Consider the following 20,234-nt stretch of genomic DNA (forward strand, 5'->3'; position numbering starts at 1 on the left):
AGATTAACTATCTCAGATGAACCAACAAAGTAAACCATTGGTTAACGAGGTACCCAACCATCACGAACCAAACAAGAGGGCCATTCGTTAACAGAACCAACCGTAGGAAACCAACCAAGTGGATCACTCTTTAACCGAGAAACAAACCAAGTGAAATTGGATGAAGCCAAACACAGCTTCATCCTGGAGAGATGAAACCAAACTTCTAACTAGCCAACAAACAGAAAAGCTCTTAGTGAACCCAAACACAGACCATGAAATCTAGACACATGATCACTGCATGGATAACCAAGTGGGGCTGGGAATGGACCGCACGACTATACTTACGAAGATTATTTATGGGGGTTCTGGTATCCATGTTTTCATAATGCTGGACATGAACCACAATGTTGAGGTCCCTCTCCATGTGGTCAGTGTTGCAGTGGCCCTGTGGGCTCATGACATCTGCAAGGGCCCTGAAAGAAGAAAGAATTTAAATCTGTTCATTCCAAACACAATGACTGGCATCTGCTGTGCTCGGAGCACTGGGCTTATGAAGACGAGGCCCCTGACTCCACGAGCTGCCATTCTAGTTAGGGGTGGGAGGGGAAAAAAGGACGTAAGGGAGTAAAATGGTCACTGCAATTAGAGGTTACATAAGGACTTCGTGCAAAACAGTCCACACGCTCCTCACAATAGCTACGTAAGAGCAGTATCACCCACCTTGCAGAGTTGTTGAGAGGATTCAGTGAAGAATCTAATATGTGTGCACCCCATAAACTTAGTCCCCCTTCATAGCTAACGCTAGACCCCATGCTTCATGTACAGCAATGGCCCACTATTAGCAATAAATAACATTTATGGAGTACTTACCATAAGCCGGCCCCCATGCTAATCACGTTACAAGCCTTAATTCAACTAAGTAGCATACAAACACCTTCTGAGGTTTATTACTCCTTCTTTGCAGATGAGCAAAGGCTCAGAGAGGTGAATTAACCTGCTGAAGATTACACAGCCAGTTGTACAGGGCTGAGCCAGAGCCTACGCAGAGCTCTGTATCCTGCGTGAATTGGGTTTCCTGCAGCTAGGGGGGATTTGGTGTGATCCAGCCATGCCCCTTGTTGGTGCCCCTCTTAATCAGTAGCTGGGATGAAGGGAAAGCATACAACCCGAGTCACCTACTGTGTTTTGGGCCCTTCCCATTTATCATCATGTTCAGTCTCGCTGACACTCACCCAAGGGTTAATATTTTTTACTATTATTCGACAAATAAGAAAACAAGGTGAGAGGTGTTAAGGGACTGTATTAGTTTCCCGGGACTGATATAACAATGTACCACAAACCAGGTGGCTTCGAACCACACAAATTATGGTCTCACAGTTCTGGAGGCCAGAAATCCAAAATCAAGATGTTGGCAGGGCCACACCCCTTCGGAAACCTACAGGGGGCCTCCTGCCTTGACTCTTCCTGGCTTCTGCCGGTTGCTAGAAATCTCCGTCTTCCCCTGGTGTGTCTCCCACAGTCTCTGTCTTTTAAGGACACCAGTCATATCGGGTTAGAGGCCCACCCTGCTCCAGGATAACCTTGTCTTAAATCACGACATCTGCAACGATCCTATGTCTAAATCAAGATCAGGACTTTAAAAATGACTTGTTTTAATGGGGGGGAGGGGATGGGGGCAGGGCTGGCACCCAATTCAACCAGAACAGTGACAATTAGACGTAAACTTAGCCAAGTAGCTCAATGTTTGCACACAGAACAGAACAGAGATAGCTGTCAGATATCACTCCTAAGGTCAGACCTCACCAACACATTTACTCCTCTTTACCTGCTCTCCATCGTATCTTTATTTAGATAGGATTATCCTGGAACGGTATAGACTGTTGCAGATATCATTGCACAGCTGTGTATCTTTGACACGAGCAGTGTTTTTGCCATAAACCTCACTGTTTCTTTCTCTTTGCACAACCTGAGAGCTAGCCCTATTGAGAAATGTGAATCTCCTTCATGCCGTGGTTTCACGGTGAAGCGGCAGAGTATCAGCCCTGCTTATCCATTTCCCTGGTTAGGGGAACCTAGATGGTCAGCGCCACCCTCCTACCTCCGTACACAACCCTGCAGTAAGCATCCTCATCCATGCCTCCTCTCCAGGGTACCCCCACAAGCAATACTGCCATGATCTCAGATCCATCAGGATGCTCTTAACAAACCAGAACCCTCTGAATCCCCATCAAGGGAGAAAGAGATGCAAGGTGAGCTCTTTGAGTGAGGCCCACACATACCACTTCTGAACTCAACAGGCCCAGTCCGCCTGCTGAAATTTAGCCCCCTAGAGCACCGATTCTCAGATAGTGGTCTGCCAACCAAGAGCAAAACCCTCCCCCGAAGTACATGTTAAAATGCAAATTTTCAGAACCACCCAGACCCACTGACTCAGAAACTCCAGGGCCCAGGCCACCTGCGTTTTCTGCTGCACATTCAAGTCTGAGACTGTTAGGGTAACAGAGGCCCCGAGCTTGGGGGAGTGGTCACTCACGGGGCAATGAGATAATGGAGAACTACAGGCGGCGAGAAGTGTCAGATGTGAGATACAGGGAACACAGCAAGAGTCCCACGTGAATTAGAGGAAAAGATTGAGTCCTCCAAGAGACAAGAGAATAGCAACTGCTCCCATTCATTCATTCATTCACTGAACAAACATCTACTGCCTACTCTGTGCCAGGCACTATTTAAGGCTCTGGGAATACAGCAATATGCAAGATGAACAAGACCACTGCCTGCCTGCAGCTTATATTCTAGGGGACAGGATAAGAAGTATGCACATTAAATAAGTCACTGAGAGCTGTGAAACTTAAATACACAAAAGTGTAACAGGATCAAGAGACACCGGTGCATACCAGCATTATTCCAAACAGCCCCAAAGTGGAAAACAACCCAAATAAACGAATGAATGGATAACCAAAATATGTGATACGAGCTGGAGTATGACTCAGCCATGAAAAGCAATAAGGTATTGACGCCTGGTACAACGTGAATGGAACCTAGAAACCTGATCCTCTGCAAAAAAGCCAGACCCAAAAAGCCACAGAACGGATGATTCTATTTATATGAAATGTTCAGAAGAGGCAAATCCATAGAGATAGAAAGTAGATGAGTGGTGATGGCCAGGGGCTGGAGAGAGGGAGGACTGGGGACTGGCTGTTGCATTAATGTATACAGACTTTCGATAATCAAAAGGTTCTGGGATCAGAATGGTGATGGTTGTTCAACTCTGTGACTATGCCAAAAATCACTGAATTGTACACTTTCTAAAAATTCTAAACAAACAGAGAAAGAGAGATAAGGTGGTCTGGAAAACCTTTCCTGAGGAGGAGACATTTGAGTTGAGCCCTGAATGGTGAGGAGGTGGTCACATAAAGATGATGGAAAGAACCTTCCTGGCAGAGGGAACAGCGAGTGCAAAGGCCCTGAGGCAGGAAAGAGATCAAATATTTGAGGTACAAGAAAGAAGGCCAATGAAGCTGGAAGATGGCCAATAAGGGAGGGAGCATTCAAGGTGAGGATTAACCTACCCATTTTATGGAGCAAAAAGCTACTCAAGTTAACCCAGCTCATCAGTGCAGGGACCAAGATACAAACCTGAGTGTCCCTAACATCAGAGCTCAGCCTCCTTCCCTGCTCTGTGCTGTAAGCAGGTTCTGAAACTCAAAAGGGCTACGGGAAAGGAACGTTTGAGGCAAAGGGCACATGTCCTCTAACTCTAATTTGCCTTTTCCCCTTCTAAACAGGTTCTTCATCATGAGCTTCAAGAGATCTCTGAACCCCTTTGGAATTGAATGGAAATTTTGTGCCCATAGAACAAGAAGCCATAGCTTTCCCCAGATTCTCTAAGGAGTTCCCCACCACCCCCACCCCACCAAAAAAAATTCCAAAGTATTCAGGCTTTCAAGAGGTTAGCAAAGTAATTTATTGGGACAAGCTACCACAAACTTGGTCAGCACTGCTTTCTACAGATCCCCTGGGCTTCTCCTGAGTCCTGAAATTCTTGAAAATCCAGCCCAGAAGCCAAGGCTGCTTTTCCCCCAAGGCAGCCCCTCGTAGAGTGTGCAGTGGAAATGACAGGTTCCTAAGAGGCCTCCATATCCTGGAAAAGCAGTCTGCAAGGTATGGTCCGCTTCCTCCAGGGACCACATAAAATGATTTGGCATCAGGAAAGGAAATCTGAGAACTTCTGTGTGTGGTTTTTCGTGGTTCAAGGAAGAAGTCAATGTAATGTTGTGTATGGATGCTGGAGCCCTCCCTTGAAATGTCCACGTCAGACAGTGAGACTCAGGAACCTCAGGCCCAGGAGGGCAACTGGTAACAGCACCATCATTGGGGTGCACTGCCTATACTGCAGCTCTGTGCACCCCGAAAGGGGCTGTGCAGATAAATTACCTGTGAGTAGGCTAACCATCACCGAGCAGGCATGTGGCTTAAAAACGTCCCCCACCACAAAACCGCAGCCTGAAGATAATACTAACAGAGCAAACCCAAGAACACAATAGAGTCGACTCTCCCCCTCTCTGCAACAGCTAGCTTGTCGCAAGGTGAAAAACAAAGACTGTCTATTCAGATCAAAGCAAAGTCACCCAAAAACAATCAAAACTCTCGTGAGAAATATTCAAAAAATGGTTGCTTATTAATGATGAGCTTCCTCCTCAAGCTTTGAGATATTTGCTGATGGGTGCATGACATCATCATGCTTAGCAACACATTTTAAAGTATTCACTGTACCTTCAGCTCAGTTTGAAATTTCTGTTTTCATATATGCTTTATAATGCTCCTAATAGCTGTTCACGGGTATGAGCACATACTTATGAGTAAAACAAATGGGCATGTATTAGGGCATGTACTAAAAAACATGTTATACGGGCTCCCTGCTCGGCAGGGAGTCTGCTTCTCCCTCTGACCCTCCTCCCTCTCATGCTCTCTGTCTCTCATTCTCTCTCTCAAATAAATAAATAAAATCTTATAAAAAAAATAAAAAATAAAAAACATGTTATAACACGTGTACAAAAGATACAATAAATAAATAAACTATGTGCTGTAAGCCTAACAAATTCAATGGGATTTGTCATCTATTTGTGGCACAGTTTGGGTGCTTCTCAAACAAAGTGCATGTTACCTAGGGGTCTTATTAAAATGCAGATTTGGGGGGCGCCTGGGTGGCTCAGTCAGTTAAGCATCTGCCTTCGGCTCAGGTCATGATCCCGGGGTCCTGGGATCGAGCCCCACATGGGGCTCCCTGCTCAGTGGGAAGCCTGCTTCTCCCTCTGCCTGCCACTCCCCCTGCTTGTGTGCTCTCTCTCTCTCTCTCTCTCTCTCAAATAAATAAAATCTTTTTAAAAAATGCAGAGATTCAGTTTCAGTAAGTCTGAGGCAAGGCTAGAGATCCCTCTGCTCAAGCTCCCAGGTAATAAAAATGTTGTTGCTCCACGTCACACTCTGAGTAGCAAGATCCTAAAAGTACTATGACTGTCAATTTTTAGTGTCAACTTGACTGGGCCACAAGGTGCCCAAATATTTGGTCGAAAGTCATTCTGGATGTGTCTGAGAATGTGCTGTTGGAGGAGATGCACATGTACATCAAGAGACTAAGTAAAGCAGATTGCCCTCCATCATGTGGGTGGGCCTTGTCTAATCAGTTGAAGGCCTGGCTAGACCAAAAGGCTGACCCTCCCCTGAGTAAAAGGGAATTTTCCTGCTGGACAGCCTTCAAACTGGAATATCAGTTCTGCAGATTTCAGAGTTGTTAAGGGCAAGTCCACATAATGTCTCTCTTCCTTGATATCCCTTCACCCAGTTCAGAACAATTATGTTGAAACACTGCCATTTTTGAAGTGAGATGATTGAATACTAGCAATTTTATAAGGTTCAATTTAATGTCCATTTCCTTCTAGATGTACTTATGTGTTATTTGTCTTGAGCCATCTGACTGTTGGCTCTGTGAGTGCGGGAATTATGTCTGTAAAATTCACTCTTCTTACAGCTCTCAAAACAGTGCTAGATATGCTGCAGGTACTCAATAAATACCTATTACATGACTATGTGAAAGAGTGAATGAATAAAAGAAGAGATACTTTCTTATGTAAACCAGGATGTCAGAAAGCAGAACTCCTCTGTGCCAGATACTGTCCTGGGTGCTGAGGATACAACTGCAGAAGAGACTTCGCTGTCCCTGCACTCCTTCCTATGGACAGTAATGCAAGGAGAGAGATAATAAACTAGCAAACCAGTAAATGAGTAAGTTAATTTTAGGCTATAATGTGAAATGAAGCCAGTAACACCAAACGATGGGCTGGAGGGGCCGGGGCGGTGGTAACTGAGCCTGGGTGGTCAGGGACAGCTTCTCAGAGAAGGTGATATTTGAGCTAAGACCCGAAGAGTAAGAGCCAGCATGTGAGGTCTGATGGAGGAGAAGAATTTGAGCCAAGCCAACACAACAGCTCCAAGGTAGCAATGAGCTTGGTACATTTGAGGAACAAAAAGAGAAGGCTGTGTCCCTTTACTTTCCAATTATAGTGAGCAAATAAAAGACCCCAACGTTTCCAAACAGAGCTCAGAGTCCCAGCATCTTGCTTCAAAGCTTCCAGGAGTCCCAAGGTCTGAACTATGTTCTGACATTTAAACACTTGAATAGGATTCCTGAGCATTTCCTCTCCTATCAGAAACATCTTTTATTTTTTAGAATGCAAGGGCAATGGGCAGGAGGTAACTTTCTGGAGTGGTGGTTATACAGGTGTAGCTGAAGCTCATCCAACGTCACTTTGCCTTTTATGGTGTTCATTATACCCCAATGAAGGTGACTTCTAAAATGCAAGGACTCAGGGGCACCTGGGTGGCCGACATTGTCGGTTCAGGTCATGATCTCAGGGTCGTGAGATCGAGCCCCCCATGTTGGGCTCCGTGCTGGGCATGGAGTCTGCTTAAGAGTCTCTCTCTCCCTCTCCCTCAGCCCCTCTCCCTGCGTACTCTCTCTCTAAAAAAATTAAAATAAAATAAAATGCAGGACTCAATGCCCAAAGAGAAGCAAACATATTTTGCAAGGAAGAAGAATTTATAGAGACTTTTCCATGGCCAACAGGATATGCATGCAAGGGCTTCTCTAACCTGGGGAGCTGGTCGAAGCCATAGGATAAGCACAGATGTGCAGCAAGAGGGGGAAGCTGGAAAAAGAGAGAAAAGGCAAGAGAAGGAAGGACATTTATCACTTGATGCTATTTCTTTGCAAGGGACTCCAGCTCTCGCAAAGCATGTTTGAAAAACACACAGGACACTGGGCTACGTAATTTGCCACTTGGATTTCTGATTCTGTTTGAAGGTGGGCAAGATAATGACATGTGTTCCCTATTGGTTTCGAGTGTACAGAGCTTCAAACATGCGTTCCTGCCCCAAGGTCATATCTCATCAATGCCTTCTCCAAGAGGGCTGGCCCTGCCAGGGGCAGATGCAGAAAACATCCCTGGTCTTGATCTTACAGTGGCTCCTTGAACTGGCCCCACCACACGTGTTGCCATTTGCAAAGCATCAAGCACTTCTTTGTGATCTGAGACAACAGACATCCTGCATGTGTCTGCTCAAAGGCAGTGCAGCCTAATGGTCAGGGACCTGTGCTCTGGCCTCGGAGTGATTGGGTTTGAAGTCTGAGTCCTCCACTCCCCGGAGGGGGGCTTGTTCATCCTCATGGAAAGTAATCTGTGCCTCTTAAAAGGCAGACTGTCGTAAGGCTTGCCTCACTGGGGAAGGACCTAAAATTATGTGAGAAGTTACACACAAGCTTACCGCCGAAGGTGCTTCAACATCACCTAGGCCAAAACTTTGCAAGGCATTTCACGTGGTCATCCACGGGTCTTCTCTCCTATTCTGAACCTGCCCCCTCCTCCTGCTAAGTCTGGAGTTGGGAGACCTGACCAATGTCACACAGCTAAAAAGATGTAGCAGAGCAAGGGCTAGGTACTGAGTTCCAGACTACAGCATTTACCCCTTTGGCAGAAACGGGACAGAAAATTCTAATAATAAGAGTTAGAGTCACTGAGCAGTGACCGTAAAGAGGTCCTGTGCTAAGAGCTTCCCAAGCCCAGTCTCAGCGAAACCTCACACAAGCCTATGACACAAGGATCATTGTTATCTCGTCTTACAGACAAGAAGAATCTAAAACTCAGAGAGGTGAAGTCACTTTCCCAAGGTCACACAGCTATTAAGTGGCCAAGTTGGATTGAATCTCAGGCCATATGACTGGAGCCCCCGCTGCTAAGGTCGGCCTGACAGAGTTTCTAGGGACTGCAGGTAACAGCGCTAAGTGAATTGCATGGGGGTGGAGACCCAGGGGGAACCTGCAAGCTTCCTAAGAGGGAAGTCACCTCTCAAAGGCAACCAACAACTTCCATGGGAAAATGAAGGTCCAATGTTGTCGGACCTGCCAATTTCTCAAGAGAAGTCAGAAATCTGGATATCTGCATGAAAACGCCCGGCTTTTAAACATTGGCAATTGGTTCTAAGTTGGTTTTAAAACACGATATATAATAGGGACTAAAGAAATTTCACATCCAAATGCAGTGAGCCTTGAATGGATCCTAGTTTGAAACCCCCAAGCTGTGGAAGACATTTTTTGGCATGACTGGGAACATTTTAATATGATTGGATATCTGATGATATGATGGAATTTCCGTCCTTTATCTGGGGTGTGATACTGGAATTGTGTTGTGTGGGAGAATGTCCTTGTTCTCAGGAGATCCACGCTGAAGTATTTAAGGATGAAGTGTCATGTCTGCAACGGATTTTCAAAGGCTTCAGCCAAAAAACAAAGGAAAAAAGGAGGGAATGAAAGAGGAAGAAAGGGAGAGAGGAAATGAAAATATGGAGAGTACTATAAAGCAAATATGACAAAACACTAATGATTGTTCAGTCTAGATTAGTAGTTCTCAACGAGGGGTGATTCTACCCCCTTGATGACATGTGGCTATGGCTAAGGACTTTTTTTTTTCACTGTCACAGCTGGGCTGTGGGGTGGGTATCACTGGCACCTAGTGGGTAGAGTCCAAGGATGCTGGCAAACACCCTTCACTGCACAGGACAGCCCCCCACCACCAAGAAAGGTGGCCCCAAATGTTGGTGGTGCCGGGGGTAAGAAACCTCAGAGACTATTCTGGAGTTCGTTCTTATTAGTCTTTCAAGTTTTTTTTTTTGGTTTTGGTTTTGGTTTTTTTGGGTATGTTTAAAATGTTTCACAGTAAAAAAAAAAAAGAGAAAAACTTAAAAATTAAGAATGCATCAATAGCAATACCTTGCAGACCAAACAAAACATGTCTGTGCGGTTTGATAACCATAGCTGGCCACCATTTGCAGTCTGTTCTTCCTATAAATAGTGCCTGGATGTCATGTTGCTGTAGCTGGTGGTGAGTGTCTGGGAAGCTCTTACAATAGCGTGGGCAAGACCCCCACAGCTCTGAGAATTACTGACTTTCTCCTGCTTCCAGTCCCAATCAGCCCAGAAGGAGGCAGGTCACATGCCCAGGGCTCTGAGCCCGAAAACTGACATCATCGAGGCCTCTCCTGGGATCACACAAGTGCACGGGGTCACAGGAGCATTTGGGGACATGGGGACAGCAAGGGGCTGTAAGTCTTTGAAGGGAGGCTGCGGTCAGATGAAATGAGAACAAGCCCCTCAGCTCCGTAACCCTCACAGCCCAAGACAAACTAATTAAGAGGCTGCAGCCAGCACATTAGTTCCATCTGGAAGCCACCTTCGACCCTCTCTGAGGCCAAGCTCAGGTGCACCGCCCCCACCCAACTCACCCTTCAGCCCCTCCAGCCAACAGCTCATGAGCTCGGGCTGTGGCTGGGACTCCAAATGATTCACTGCCTCAACAGGGCAAGATGCATCTGGAGGGTCCTTGGGGCAGTCCCCAGCACTATAAATGCACAGAGAGCCCTATACGTGCAGGCAACACAAAACAGAAAGCAAGTAAGAGAGTCGCACTGGATTAATTCCTCCACCCCCAACCCTGTTAAGATAGTCCCAAACTCAAGAACAGTCTTTGTTAACGCTGAGGCTACTTTTTAGGAGCCATTCAGGGAGGCTGTTACACATGCGGATTTCTAGGGCTCGTCCCAGACCTACATGGATTTGGAATCTCTCCGGACAGAACCATGAGAATGTGCATTTTGCGTTTTTAGGAAGCGCTCCCCACCCCGCAATGCTCACTGAAACTGAAAACACAGTTGAAACCAGGGGGCTGGGGATTTGCAGTTTCCTGTGTGACCTTGGGCCAGCCACCCAAACTGAGCCAGGATTTTCTCATCTATAAATGGGAATTAACAGCACCGGTCTCATAGTTGGGAGCACTAAAGGTTTACACACACATGCACTCACACGCACACACTTGTGCGTGCACGCGCGCGCGCACATACACACACCCTAGTACGGTGCCTGGCAAATGTTAGTTCCTTTTCCTTAATAGTGATTGGCCACACACTGGAAAGCCTAGAGAGCTTTACAAAAGTACACAGCCTGCACGCAGCCCCTAGAGATTCTGATCTAAATTGTCTAGGGTGGGGCCCCTTAGCAACAGGATTTTTTAAAAAAGCATTCCAGGGGATCTGAAATAGCAGTCAGGGTTGAAAACTATACCCTGGAAACTGCCAATAAAAATCAACTATTTTTGGGGGCACCTGGGTGGCTCTGACCGTTGAGCATCCAACTCGAATTTAGCTCAGGTCTGGATCTCAGGGTGGTGAGTTCAAGCCCCGGGATGGGCTCCACTCTGGGCGTGGGGGGGAGAGCGGGTTTCAAATGTTCTTTCTCTTCAAGAGAATGCACTTCCACTGCATTCTGGAATTCCCAAAAGGTGTACAGAGGAGAAGCTGTGTTGAGGCTCTTACCAGGGACTGGGTGCCCCCAGATTCCACCCCAAGCAGCCCTTTCCAGGTACCTGCAGAAGAAAGTGGCTGCAAACCGCTAGGCTGGGCGATTCTTTTTCTCCTGACAGAGCTGCAAGGAGGCAGGACAGGAAGTTGAGTCCCTGCTGGGCCCTCAGGTCTGCCGTGAAGTGCTGTCTCCACAGGAATACCCAGATCAAAGAGAGCCTGAAGCTAGCATCACCTTCTCCCACAGACGTCCAAAGAGAGCCGCCCACCCTTAGCTCGACTCCCACCTTCTCACCTCCCTACTCCCGGCCTCCCTACCCTCCCCCACCCCCCACCCAAACACCCAGGAGGGCTCCTTTAAACGCTGGTTTGCAAGGAAAAGGCTCAGTGGATATTTCGGCAGAGGAATTAACCCGAATCTGCAAGGCAGCCTGCCTATCCCTGGGTGACTCTCTCCCTACACCAAGGCGACACCCGCCGCCTGCCGCAGTCCTGCCTCGGCACTCCTCCCTCACCTTAACACAGACCCCGGGAAGCTACAGGGATTGGCGGGGGACTGCGGGGACGCGAAGCACCCGCGGCTGGGGCTGGAGACGGGGCATCTTGGGGTTGCAGGAGGTGGGCGGGGCCAGCGTGTTACTCTTTTAGTTGGTCAGGGTTTCTTGAATACCCTCGAAGCTTACTTTGTGCCCCAAGACCCCAACATCCATTCACGCCTCCCTGCTGACCCAAACCAAGAGGAACTTCTTCACCTCTTCCCCCAAATCCCTCCCCACTGGAAAAAAAAAAAGTCCTCGGATACTCTGCGTATAAATAGAGAATAATTACTAGTGAGGTGGTAATGTTCCTTCGCCTATTTTTGGTGGGTCTCTTTGTTCAGATTTTTTAGGCAGGCGCACGGAGCGCGTGCATCCACACGCGCACACATGGGCCCCCGCCGGAGGTGTGGGGAGGGTGTGTGTCTGTGTGTAGGGGGTGGGACACATGGCGACCCCGTTGCCCACACTCGGAAAGAAGATCGAGCTTGCGCCCAACCCTCCAGCTATTGGAAGACTGCCTGTCGCTCTTCAACCCCGCCCGCCCAGACCTCACGCCAACCCTGGCCTCTGTCAGGTCTGGGGGCTGCGTCCCCGTGGCGGTGTCCTCCGCCTCCAAAGTTGTGCGAATCAATTTAGACACTTTTTAAAAAAGCAAAAGGCAAATAGCTCCATTAATCCCCAAATGCCTTCTCCCATCTGCTGCGACTTGCTCGCGCTGGGACTTGCATAATGAATAAGGCAACCGGGAAAGTTGACGAATCAGGGTGTTGGGGGGCGGCGGGGGGGTGGGGGTTGGTGAGCGGGGCTCCGGCCCTTGAAGTCCACGCCAACCCCGGCAAGGGGCTCAGCGCGCAGCTGAGGCCGCGGCCCCCAGCAAGGAGAGGTGGTGACCGGGGAAAGGGGCGAGGGTTTTGGGCAGGGGGAGGCAACCGACGTCCCAATTGCAGGGACCTGGCAGCTCAGGGAGAGCGAGGCGGCCGCTCCAGGCAAGGCTTTTGTTCTCGCCCTCCCCTCTCTTTCCACCTCCCTCGCCTCTTTTTCGCGAGCCGTACGAGTTGCAGGCGGCACACACTCCTTCCCTCCCTCCCTCCCTCACACACGCGCGCGCGGGCTCACACACGCCCCCCTTCCCTTTCGAGCTCGCCTGCTCTGTTTACCTAGAGGCTAGGATGTGGAATCCGAGCGGGGGACCCCTCCCCAAAACCCAAGACTTCGGGGCCACAGGCTCCCGGGCTGTGTGTCTCAGATCCGCTTCAATCCTAGGCGGGAGGGGGCGCCGAGAGGGTGAAGGGGGCAGAGACCCCCGACACACACACATACACACGCGCAAATCCACACCTGTGCGGAGCCCAGCGCCCCCTCTCCGCGCTCCCAGCCGAAGTTGGCTTTCCCGGGCGACCTCCCCCAGCGGAGACGCGGGGGGTTGGGGGGGAGCGCCATTGCCCGGGGAAAGGTGGAGAGGGAAGAGCAGGGAGAGCGGCGCCCGGAGGGGAGGCGGAGGGGGAGGCAGCCCACCTGGACATGTGTTCCCTTTGGGGCCGGTGCGCTTTCTCCAGCCCCAGCTTGGTGAAGATGCCTACAAGCACCATGACGGCCACCACCCCGCAGATGATGTAAACGATCAGGTTGGTCTTGTCCTTGGTGGGGTCGTGCAGGGGGTCGTCCTTGCGCGCGGGGGGCTTGCCGGTGTTGAGCCACAGAGGAGTGTCGTAGTTGGTGCAGGTGCTCTGGTTCAGTCGCCGCTTCTTAAACGTGCAGCAGAACCGGAAGCCACAAGTCCCGCAGCAGAAGATGAAGTCGCCCGAGCTGCAGTTGAACGGCGGGTCCCACTGGCCCATGACATCGAAGTAGCCCCTGCAGAAGTCCGGCGTGGGCGCCCGGGTCGGCGGAGCGTCCGAGACCCCCGCGCCCTCGCCGGCCTCTCCGGAGGCGGCCCCGGAGCGGTTGCCCCCCGCCAGCACTACCACGCCGCCCAGCTGCGCCAGCTGCCCGTGCCCCGCTCGCTCCTGCGCCCGGCACACGCGGGCGCACAGCTCGGTGAGGAAGCAGCCGAGGAGCAGCCGGAGGACGCGGCGCATCGTGTCTCCCAGCCCGGGCTCGGCCGCTCGGCCGCCGCTGGAGCCGCTGCAGCCACCTCTCGAGGCGCGGCCGAAGCTGCCGAGGCTGCTGCCGGGGGCTGCGAGCCGCCGCGGGCCGCACATGCAGGGAGCGGCGCGGGGCGCTCGGTGGTCGGCGGCCACTGCGCTCGGCTCAGCCCGCTTTCGCCTCCAGCGCGCCGCGCGCCGAGGGGCCGGCCGGGGAGGAGCGCGCCTGGCCGGGCGGGGGGAGGATGAGCGGGGGCAAGCGCCGGGTGCAGGTCCGGCCGGCTACGGGGAGAGGCGGGGGCTGGCGAGCAGGGGAGAGTCGGTCTCTTCGCGCTTCCCCTCCGCCGGCGGCTCCGGACTAGCCGCCCCGCGCCCGATCCTTCTCACCTCTCCAGCTCGCCAAGTGCGCTGGAGAGCGAAGCAACACTTGTGGAATGAAGGGAGGGCAGGAGGGAAGGGGGAGGGGAGGAGGGCGGGCAGAGGAGGGGGGGTGGAACGGGCGCGAGCTCGAGAGGGGCGGGGGCGCGGAAGAGGTGACTCGGGCGGGCGGGAGCGAGTTGGGGGGCGTGCAGAGCTGAGCTAGGCTGACTGGCGGGCGGGGAGGAGGGAGCTTCTTCGGCAGCCGCCGGGGCTGAAGGCACCGCTCGGGTTTCCCGGCAGGTGGAGGACCGCTGCGGGACCTCCCGCGCCCTCTCTGGGCGGGAGGCGCGGCTCAGACCTGTTCTGGGCGCAGAGGCGGCTCCGCCCGTGGCTTTTTCAGGCGTGCGTGCGCAGAAGCTGCGGCTCGAAAATGCCCTCCAGGGAAGGGGTGACTCGGAGGGGATAAGGACAGACTAAGTGGCTTCCACTCCAAAGCAGACGGGGGCACAGTCTGATTAAGCTCGCCCTTTCCAGGTGCACCGGACCACCTCGCCCTTCCCCCGACTGCGCCCTCCAGCCAGGCGCGCCTCCTGGATGGTTGAACTCCCTGGGAGGAGCCGAGGAGCAAGGCTGAGCTGAGAAGGCGGGGTGGCAAGCCACTGGGGCCCGGGGTAGGCACCCCCGGGAGAGGGCCGTGGGACGAACTATAGTCAAAGAAGCGCAGGGGATAGGGAGGAGGCAGCAGACAAGGCCAAGGCAGTGGCACGTCCCACGTCCCGGAATGTCTTTCCTTGGGACTCTCCTAGGCCCCTGGACCTGCCACTTTCTGTCCCTCTACGACCTCAAAGCGTTCCCTGCGTTCCACAGGAGGGCACACCGCGGCGCCGCCTCTGTGCGCCCAGATCTGGTGCAGCGCAAGGCCTGGGCACCCAGCCTCAGCCACCCTCCCGCACCTGGAGCCCGCGCGTGGGTCTCCGGAGCCGGCTAGCCCCTGTGCTCACCGACCCCCCCTCTCCCCCCAGACATCCTCACCTAGTGCTGCGGAGTCCGGCCTTGGGCCCTCAGCTTCCAGCCTCCGGTCGCCTGTCAGCAGTTTCCAAATCGGCCTTCTCCAACTCAGCCGATTCCAGTCATCCGTCGGCCCTCTCCCATTTCTCCCACTTCTTCTTTCCTCTGCTTGAATTTGACTCCAGTAGCCCCCAAAACGGGATGTGCACCAAAGCTGCTACACCGAATTTAGATCTCCACACGCCCCTGCGTTTTGTTTTTAATTGCATTAACTAAGTATACACTTTGCAGTCGGCTAGGCGATTTGCAGGGAAATGATGTCTCCACCACAGTCCCCTCCACAGGGCTGCAGTCGGGGGCTTCTCCGGGAGTTTTCAAAGCGCCAAAAAGTTGGGCCACAAATAAAATGACATCCTGGGTCCCCTTAATTGAAAAAGCATGGAGCGTGGGTGTTGGACTCTACTGCAAGTTTTCTCAGAATGAGAGGGACTTTAGCTAATTGTGCTTTCTCTCTGATGAATGTCACCTGTCTTCCCAAAGACTAGCCAAGAATGACCCTGTTCCAGCAAAAACACCAGGCCAACACTGATGGAGCATATCCAGGAGTATACCAGCCCTAGAGGATTCGTTGAATTGCAGGCTGTATTTTGTCCCAAACCCACCTGGACAAGGTATGAAATTGTTTAGTCTAAATTCATCAGCTCCATCATAATGGGATCCCCAAAATAGGATAGTGTGGCGCGTCTGTCGACCCACACCCACCACCACTGTGTGAGTCTCTACAAACACAAGCATTGGTGTGTGAGAGCTAATGATAGCTGACATTTATTCAGTGCTTGCAACATGCCCACTAAGCTTGTCTTTTCTAAAATCACCTCCTCACAGATGCTTAGAGCAGTGCCTAGCATCTAGCAGACAATCTGGGAGTATTTGCTAAAACATTTGAGGGACTGATCTCATTTAACTCTATCTGCTAGATAATATAACTAGGCCCACACAACAGAGGAAGAGACTGAGGCCCAAAGCAATTAAACCAGTTTCCCATAGTAGCACAGGGAAGAAGTGCCTCCGTTGGCTTTTGACCCAAGAAATTTGACTCCTGGGCCTGTGTTCTAACCACTGCAGGTAATGCCTTCCTAAAATAGGCCTCCGGACTCCCTATCCACCTGATGTTATAATATATGTTTGGTTTCTGTCTGTCTCCCCACATTGAAATGATAAACTCCAGGGCAGAAAGGGGCCTTGACTCCTGCAGTGTCCCAGCACCTACAGCAGCACTGGATGTGAGAGGCATTCAAAAAATATTTACAGTTTGCTTTGATTAACTTGTTAAGATCTTCAATGCAAGACCCTTGGTGTTAACCCGAGAGGAAAGGGACAGACAATGGAGTTTCTGCTGTGGGGACCTTGCAGAGGGGTTGGGATATTTCTATGCACTAAATTAGAATCCAGGAGGGCTGCTCCAGCAGGCTTGCCAAGGCCCAGGAAGCTGAGGCTCAGAGAGGTTAAGGACTTTGTCCAAGGTCAAGTGGCCAGCAAATGGGAAAGCCAGGGCTAGATGCAGACTGCCAGACTTCTAATCTCTGGTTTCCTGCCTTCCCACCCCACTGCACCCCACTGAGGTACCACCCAGCCAGCATCAGGGCTGGGAGCTTAGGGCAACAACCTGATAGAAGAGTAGGTCACAGACACCTTCCCCCAAGAGCTGGGGGTTTTCAGACACTTCTAAATTTAATTTGAAAAAAGAAAAAAAAAATCTTAGCGAAAAGAGACAAAATCTAGACAGAAAAATCCATTTTAGAATCTGCCTCCAATCTCCGTAAAGTATTGCCTGTCACCAGGACATTTGAGTCCAGTCCTCAGAGACTCACTCTGGCCGCAGTTCCCAGCTTTAATTAACAGAGACTGCCCCCTGTTTGTGACAAGGAGAGTGCACGGATCCTGCTTGGGAAAGAAGCCGACCTGATCTTACCCCTCATGGCTTATTTGCCAGATCCCAAACCTTAAGCCTGCTATTGCCCCGCCACCGCCCCCTGCCCTGAGTTTCACCCAAACCAAATTCCCTTGCTGCACCTGCCTGCCAAGGCTGCCACTGCACCTCTGGAATATTGTCCACACCTGTTTCCCAAGCCTTTGAAAAACATAAGAAGGAAGAACCGTCTAGGTTCATTTTACTCTTTAAAGGAAGAAAGTCCCTTTTTTTTAAAGATTTTATTTATTTGAGAGAGAGAGAGAACATGGGGGAGGGGGAGAGGGAGAAGCAGATTCCCCACTGAGCAGGGAGCCCAAGGTCATGACCTGAGCAGAAGGCAGACGCTTAACCAGGACCCCAAGATCATGACCTGAGCTGAAGGCAGATGCTTAACCGACTGAGCCACCCAGGCGCCCCGGAAGAAAGTCCCTTTCCTCTGGGTATGTCAACTCAATCAATAGAGTCACTACCTGCTAATAGATGTGTGGTTATTGAGAACATGCCCCCATTCAGAACACGTGATTGAGAAAGTATTTCATTCAGGGCTCCTGAGTGGGGGAGGGGGTTTTATAAAGTTCCTAATTGAAACACCTGGCAAGTTCATGGAAGATGAAAAATCATCAAATACCACCCCCCACCACTAGCCAAATGAATTCATGCAAATGTGTTGAAATTAAAATGCAGCTCTTAATGAAAATACTTTCTATGAAAGAGATGATGACATTATTATTTACGACACAGGCACTTTTAATATCTAAAGAAGAATCTCGTTTGCTCTAGGCTTAATTATGTCAGATGGCAGAATGGCTTGCAACAAGACCAAAATCCGTACTCCCCAACAATTAGGGGAGGGAACAACATTACAAAGAATGTTTACTTACCAGGACTTGCAACCAGGGTCCATCAGCAAGTCAGCAAATTAGATTATGTGTGCCTTGGCCCTCACTGGAGGGAGTTGTTTGTTAATAAGTTCTCACCAGATAGCTTTTAGGGTTTCAAAAAGGTTTCTTAGCAACTGTTAGCCTTGAGGAAGAAAAAAAAAGAGAGAGAGATGACACAGAAGCTTTTGGTTTGAAACCTAAGGAGCTACCTGGGTGAAAATCAAAACTGGACCCCCCCCAAGACCAAGGCCAAGGAGAGACCAAAGAAAAGAGGCAGACCTCTCCAGAAAGGTAAGTAGGAGGGGTAATAAGCAAAGGAACTTACAAGGCTTATCCTGGGCCCCCCACGACAAGGGGATCTCTGCGCCTGCCTGCCAGAATCTTACAAGTTTATATTATATAGAGGCTTCAGTGGGGGTCAGTAGTGTATGGTCCAGATGGTCCTAACAGCACTTTGCTCTCTCAAGGCCACATCCTTGAAATAGACTCCTAGTGCCAGAACAGTGGGTGGAATATACATCTGAGGACAGCGGAGGGGGGAGGAGCCTCTGCCCACGTGCTGCCCCCGGGGGTCAGCCGGAGGTCATGTCCCCTCAATGACTTCCTCCAGCAGAAGCCAAAATGGGGCTAGCCCCTTGCCATGCTCAAGCAACACGCTGATTTGATATATTTTATTCTCTTATTCTGAGAAGATAAAGGATCCCTTATGGAAGAAGTCAAGTGGGTCTGAAGTATGATTTCCCCAGACTGCAAGAGGTATGTGAGATGACTTTTGGTTTTACCCCCAAAGATTTTTTTTTAATAGTTTTATATTTATTTCAATGTGTAGCAGAAAAAAAATAATGGCACATCAAACACGTGGCTTCACGGGCATAAATATTTAAGGTGTACGTCAATTTAAAGTCATTGTAAGAAAAATAATAAATACGTTATAGTATTTATTAATGAAATATAAAGAAAATGTGAAGTGCCTGGTGTTTAGGAGACATGGGTTTTGGTGTCAGGACAGGGCTTCTCAGCTTCAGCGCTACTGACATTTTAGGGTGGATCCTTCTGTGTGGTGGGGGGCTGTCCTGTGTATTGCAGGAGGCTTAGCAGGATCCCCGGGCTCTACCCACTAGATGCCAGTAGCAACTCCCCATTGTGACAACCAAAAACTCTTGACAAGCAGACATTGCAAAATCGACTGAGAACCAGTGATTCTTGCCTATGTTTAAATCCTGCTTCTTTCTCATCTGAGGTCTAGGACCTCCAATGAGACGTCACTTCTCTAAGCCTCAGTTTTCCCGTCTATAAGATGGGGATAAGAATGGTGTCTTTTCCCAGGAATATTACAGACACTCTGTATCTGGTGCAGAGTGCTTAGCACAATGAATGGAACCTTGGCAAGGCTTAGTAAAATGTCATTCTTATTGCAGGAAGCTTGAGGGGGCCTACTGGGTGCCCTGAGTGTTGGGGAGACAGATGGCTAAGACAAAATCCTTGCCCTCGAGGACCTCCAAATCTCAGGGCAAGTTAGAATATGCCTACTGTGCAGTCTTACAGGATCCCATGTTCAAGAGGGCCCCAGGCTTCGTCCACTGCTCTGCAGTTGCCTTGAAATTCTACACGATTTCTAAACATGGGGACCCATCCGTTATGTAGCCAGTCCTCTCTATAGGGGATGCAGCTCGGGCAGAAAAAGAGGTCAAGCTTATGGGGACTTAGAGGGGGATGTTTAGCTCCAACTTCAGCAGTCCTAAGTTAAATGTGTACAATCATTCTCAGCAACGGAGCAGAAAGAATTTTGGTATACCCTCTTTAAAAGTAGTCCTCAAATGTCAGTCCAAAGCACAATACTGAAGGTGTCAGTAGTAAAGTTTTCACTGGTCCATAGAAAATTGAGAAAAATTATGGTTGATAAAATAGGCACTCAATAAGCACCTCTTTTAATGGTTGTAGACTATTTGTATAACAATTCACTTTCTGAAGTTATGTTAGTCTTATATTTATCATCCTCTGTGTGTGTGTGTGTTTGTGTGTGTGTGTGTGTGTAGTATTTTTTAAATACTTTTTACCAGGGAAAAACTGATAAACTTATCCTCCCCAATTTTTGGTCATTTTACTATAGATGAAATCCCAGCGTCTGGGATGACTAATTTAAGAACCTCGCTTTAGTTCACAAGTAAAGTGGCAGTTTGAAGCAGTTATATGAATAATTTAAGTCCCTCCAACTGTACTGGGAAATGAAAACAGGTTTTAGGGTCATGCATTTTCCAGCTAGCTACCTTGGTTAAAATTACAAGGTGTCTCCCCAGGAATCAGCTAAGGCTAGATGGAATCACACAGCTCCCCAGACCCATGTCTCTGTGCTCCCACCAATGCCTACAAATAAAGATTGTATCAGTTAGTTTTTTGCCATGTAACAAATCATCCTAAAACTTACTGGCTTAAAATAACAACTCTTTTATTTAACTAACAGTTCTATAGATTGGCAACTTAGGTTGGTATCAACTGGATGGTT

At 49.9% G+C, this 20,234-nt stretch overlaps 1 protein-coding gene across 2 annotated transcripts in view; it reads right to left on the reverse strand.

The window, feature by feature from the left end:
• Positions 1-13,519, reverse strand: part of SHISA9 (shisa family member 9) — a 262,451-nt gene extending 248,932 nt beyond the window's left edge. For both annotated transcript variants that reach the window (XM_081820004.1, XM_081820003.1), the window contains exons 1-2: positions 12,942-13,519; positions 328-455 (exon numbers count right to left, since the gene is read on the reverse strand). In XM_081820004.1, the coding sequence (XP_081676130.1) occupies positions 328-455; positions 12,942-13,504 (691 nt within the window). In that variant the 5' untranslated portion in view covers positions 13,505-13,519. The remainder of the gene's footprint in view (positions 1-327; positions 456-12,941) is intronic.
• Positions 13,520-20,234: the final 6,715 nt, after the last annotated feature.

This window comes from Leptonychotes weddellii, chromosome 5 (genome assembly GCF_054177405.1).
Source record: "Leptonychotes weddellii isolate Sample4059 chromosome 5, ASM5417740v2, whole genome shotgun sequence".
Classification (NCBI taxonomy): Eukaryota; Metazoa; Chordata; class Mammalia; order Carnivora; family Phocidae; genus Leptonychotes; species Leptonychotes weddellii.